This window comes from Cynoglossus semilaevis, chromosome 14 (assembly GCF_000523025.1).
Source record: "Cynoglossus semilaevis isolate Cse_v1.0 chromosome 14, Cse_v1.0, whole genome shotgun sequence".
NCBI classification, from domain to species: Eukaryota; Metazoa; Chordata; class Actinopteri; order Pleuronectiformes; family Cynoglossidae; genus Cynoglossus; species Cynoglossus semilaevis.
In genome coordinates this window covers 26,665,400-26,669,797 of record NC_024320.1, presented here as the reverse complement: position 1 = coordinate 26,669,797, position 4,398 = coordinate 26,665,400, and the positions used below count along the sequence as shown (strand labels likewise).

The 4,398-nt window shown below is 46.0% G+C and overlaps 1 protein-coding gene across 3 annotated transcripts in view; it reads left to right on the top strand.

The window, feature by feature from the left end:
- Positions 1-4,398, top strand: part of plppr1 (phospholipid phosphatase related 1) — a 30,762-nt gene that overhangs the window by 1,387 nt on the left and 24,977 nt on the right. The window contains exon 1 of one of the 3 annotated variants that reach the window (XM_025062603.1): positions 205-333. The exons of 1 other annotated variant lie outside the window; for it this stretch is intronic. In XM_025062603.1, the coding sequence (XP_024918371.1) occupies positions 287-333 (47 nt within the window). In that variant the 5' untranslated portion in view covers positions 205-286. Of the gene's footprint in view, positions 1-204; positions 334-4,398 lie in introns of those variants that run through there. One more of the 3 variants, XM_017038936.2, reaches the window with a different exon arrangement.

Below are 4,398 nucleotides of genomic sequence, written 5' to 3'. Positions count from 1 at the left end.
ACAACCAATTTTCCCCCCCCCCCCACCCCCCCACACCGCCCCCCCCTCCAGCCTCAGCCAGTCCTTCAGACACAGACCCAACCAAAACCTCCCGTATCACCGACCGTCCAAACCCCGGTCTGATTAGGAAACGTTGGGATGATTTATTGAACGTTTGCCTGACGGTGAGGCGGGAGTCGGTGTCACAGCAGCAGCAGCAGCAGCTCTGATCCTGACAGTGAATATTAAAGAGCTGAAGTGTAAAATGGTCACGTGACTTCATAACGGCTGCAGCACGTCATAAAACATGAAACATGGATTATCGGGATTCTGGAATTTTCCGGCTCCTCGTCGGTGAGTTGCCGGTGCAGTTACGGGGCCGGGGCTTCATGTTGGACCTCTTTCATGAATGAAGTGACATTAAAGACTGACTTTGTCGACAGTCTTTACTGTTGTCGTGAAGGAAACACGGGAGAAACGACCGTAAACTATCGGTCTGTGTCGGTTCTCAGTCATTCAGTCATTTGATCCAAATATGGTGACATAAAGGGCGGGAACTGGACGGGAATGAACGACTAGATTTTCACAGACACCAACAAAAATATTTCATCTTCTTTATTTCTCTGTACACTCTGTGTACTTTTTTTTTTACTCTAAACCCTGTCATCTTTCTGTACCAGGACTGTCGTTGCTAACGTTAGCTCTGGGGTCTGTACCAGGCCTGTTGTAGCTAACGTTCGCTCTGGTCTCTGTACCAGGGCTGTTGTAGCTAACATTAGCTCTGGTGTCTGTCCCAGGACTGTTGTAGCTATCGTTAGCTCTGGTGTCTGAACCAGGACTGTTGTAGCTAACGTTGGCTCTGGTGTCTGTACCCGGACTGTCGTTGCTAATGTTAGCTCTGGTGTCTGAACCAGGACTGTTGTAGCTATCGTTAGCTCTGGTGTCTGAACCAGGACTGTTGTAGCTAACGTTGGCTCTGGTGTCTGTCCCAGGACTGTCGTTGTTAACGTTAGCGCTGGTGTCTGTACCAGGCCTGTTGTAGCTAACGTTGGCTCTGGTGTCTGTCCCAGGACTGTTGTAGCTAACGTTTGCTCTGGTGTCTGTACCAGGACTGTTGTAGCTAACGTTAGCTCTAGTGTTTGTGTACTTGGAGTTGATGCTCATCCGTCCGCAGCAGGCGGCCGTGGCAGCAGTCCTAGTGTGAGTGGTCGGACAGATGGCAGGTGGAGGAGCGTCAGGTGAGCGCTCCTCTGAGTACAAACTGCTCAAATCTACTGCAGACTGTGTACTTCGTACTCCAGAGTACTGCATGTACTGTGTATACAGTCCAGTACTGTGTACCTGTGTTTTTCCCTTCTCCTGTTCAACTTCGTCATTTTTAATCAATCAGATGAGGTCACGATGACATCACGATGACATCACCACTCCTGATGTGGCTCAGTGTCGTAGCCTGGGTTTGGGTTTGATATTAAAATTCACTCCTGAGTCACGAGGTGTCTTTGGTCACATGTATACAACCTAAGGCCCACGGGCTGAATTCGGCCCACCACCTCATTTTAGATGTTCCGTTGAGTCGTTGAGTTTGACGTAACACATGTTACCTCTGGTGTCTGTACCAGGTGACTAATCTGTAACAGAAAACCTACAGCAGACTAGAGCAGATGTGTTTAAATTCAGCTGGAAATTTTGATCAATCTGAACCAAAGTAGGTTTGAAATTCAACGTCAGATTCTTGAGTCAACGTGTCGACATCCTGTGAGTGGAGTGAGAAATATATGACATACATAAATATAAAACCAGACAGATAAAGAATAATCTTTACACTATTATTATCAGAGAATTCCGTCTTTGTGGAGTTCTGACGGATGTTGAAGGATTTGTTAATGAAATAATTAGATTGCGATGAAACGTCTTCGTCTCTGAAGACGCACAGATAAAACAGGACAACGTTTTGGAGACGTTTCCACTGAGCCCCTGCTGGTCTGAACTGTATCTGCGTCGCTGTTTAGCTGCTGTTTGAGCAGCGAGGCTAACAGCTGTCGTACGACACTGAACATACGGAGGGAAAATCAGATTATCGTCGCAGCGCTGTTCTGAAATGTGTTGCAGATCACATTCATTATCATCATCAACAACAACAACAACAACAACAACAGCAGCAGCAGGCAGATTTGTAGCAGTGAGAACACAGACGGCGTGGACCGCTGCCTCCGCTGGTAGATCACCGGTGTCACACGGGCAGAGCTGCACCTCACGCTGTCCACCACCGGTGGCAGAGCTTTGATTCTGATGGAGTCAACGTGTCACAGTGACCCCCCCCCGGCCCCCACTGGTACTGATTACTAGTGTCTGGTCTGAGAGACTGTACCATGTGTTTACTGGGAGGCTTGATTAATTTGGTGGGAGGAGGAGGAGGAGTGAGTTGTTGTTGTTGTTGTTGTTGTTTTTTTCCAGCTCCAGTGGCTGCTTTATGGCGTGCCGTAATGGGAGGCGCCGCTCCTTCAGCTCCTTCAGCTCCTTCAGCTCCTTCAGCTCCTTCAGCTCCTTCAGCTCCTTCAGCTCCTTCAGCTCCTTGTGTATATAATTAGTCACCAGTAAATGGGAGCTAATGGAGAATGACTTAAAACTGCAGCCAAATACGGCAGCTGGCTGTGAACACCAGTGATTCTCTGCCTGGTTTACGGCTCGGACCAGTTGACAGTTGGAGCTGGTTTTGGAGGGAAAAGTCAAACGGACAAATATCATCGTTTGTCCTTTTCCTTTTCAGACGATCTTTGACTTTGAAGTTCATCGATGAGTCGGAGGTTTGATGTTCAGAGACAGGTGGACGCTGGGTAGAAGAGTTAAACTCTTCTCAGTGGACGCGGACTTTAGCTCCAAGGCTAACAGCCGTATCTGTCAGTACAACACGCTAATTCTTTACGACGAGTCTGAGTCTGTGAGAAATGATGTGGATCAGCGGGACGATAATCTCCCAACATTTAATTAAGTATTAGCCTCCCGCTGCTTATCGGACTAAAAAATTAACTGAATTCCCTAAAGATCAAACGCTTGTTTGATCTAAATACAGAGGAGAATTTTACACACACACACACACACAGGCTGTGGCCTCGGAGCGTTTTGTAAAACGATTCAACTCTTTGCCAGGTCACATTTACGAATGTGAAAATTGAAGTGTTTCGCACTTTTTTTTCCGTTAACAACTAGTTTTGAAGTGATGAATAAGTACCACGTAATCCAAGTAGTTGGTACTTCAGTTTGAGTATAATGTGTTTTTGAAGAACGTTAACGTTGAGATTGTTTTTTGCAGGTCATGGTTCTGTAACCTTTGACTCATTAGCCTCACCGTTAGCCTGTTAGCAATGATTCCCCACAATGGACCCGATGTAGGACAGAGATCCATCGGACCAGAATTTTTAGGCAGATACTGATAAGTTCTTTTACCACGAAAATCAGTGAAACCAATTTTTTATTTACGTTTCACTGAATTTTCCGCTTTCTTGCTAACAGCAAAACAACTAACAGTCGTCATAACTCTGACTCTTCTGATGTTTCTACGTCCTTGACTATGATGTCACCACCGTGTTAGCGTCGGTCAGTCACCGAGCTGCTGGTGTACAGTACGTGAGTTCAGACTTCAGCTAAAATCGCGGTACGTTTTACTTTGTCACCCATTCCTATAGTACTTGTAGTAAATGATGAACTGTCAAATACTGTCAGTGAAGTACTGCAGTTCTTAGCCACAGAGGTACTTTATCCAGTTGGTAAACACTGGTCAGTGAACTTGTCAAGATAAACCGTTCATCTATTTGTCTTCATGACAAATGTGAAAAAATAAACCTCAGTTACTGTGTCCACAAACTGGACCCAGTCCTGTATTGACTCCAGTCCAGTCAGTCTTGGACCGGGTTTGGACCCACACTGCTGACTCGGCCTCTTTCTCCTGCTGGGATTTTGATGCAGTAACACAAAAATAGCCCAACGTCGACGCTGTGGCTGTGGCTGTGCTTCAATCAGCACGGCTTGCAAAAATGATCATCCGCTCGCAGGTGTGAAGACGGCGAGCGTCGAATGAAGGCGTGAAAGTAACGGTTAAATGTTGGACGAGTGAAGGTGAAGTCGCTGTAAGTCGTTGGTTCAAAAACTGGGTTTTTATTGTCAGCGCAGCAGAAAGAGAACGACAGCTTTAATTATAGAAACCTGTCACTGTCACAGTGATGAAGTCACAGACTGTCACCATCTTCATCATCATCATCATCATCACGTTCTCAGCTGATTAACATGTGATTCATCTGTGATTCTGACAGAAATCATCACCAAACAAAAATGTCCTGTGAAAATCTCCAGTTACAAATTGAAGGTGATTCATTCTTTTGTTGATGTTTGTGGTGGTTCAGTGGTTCAGTGGTTCAGTGGTTC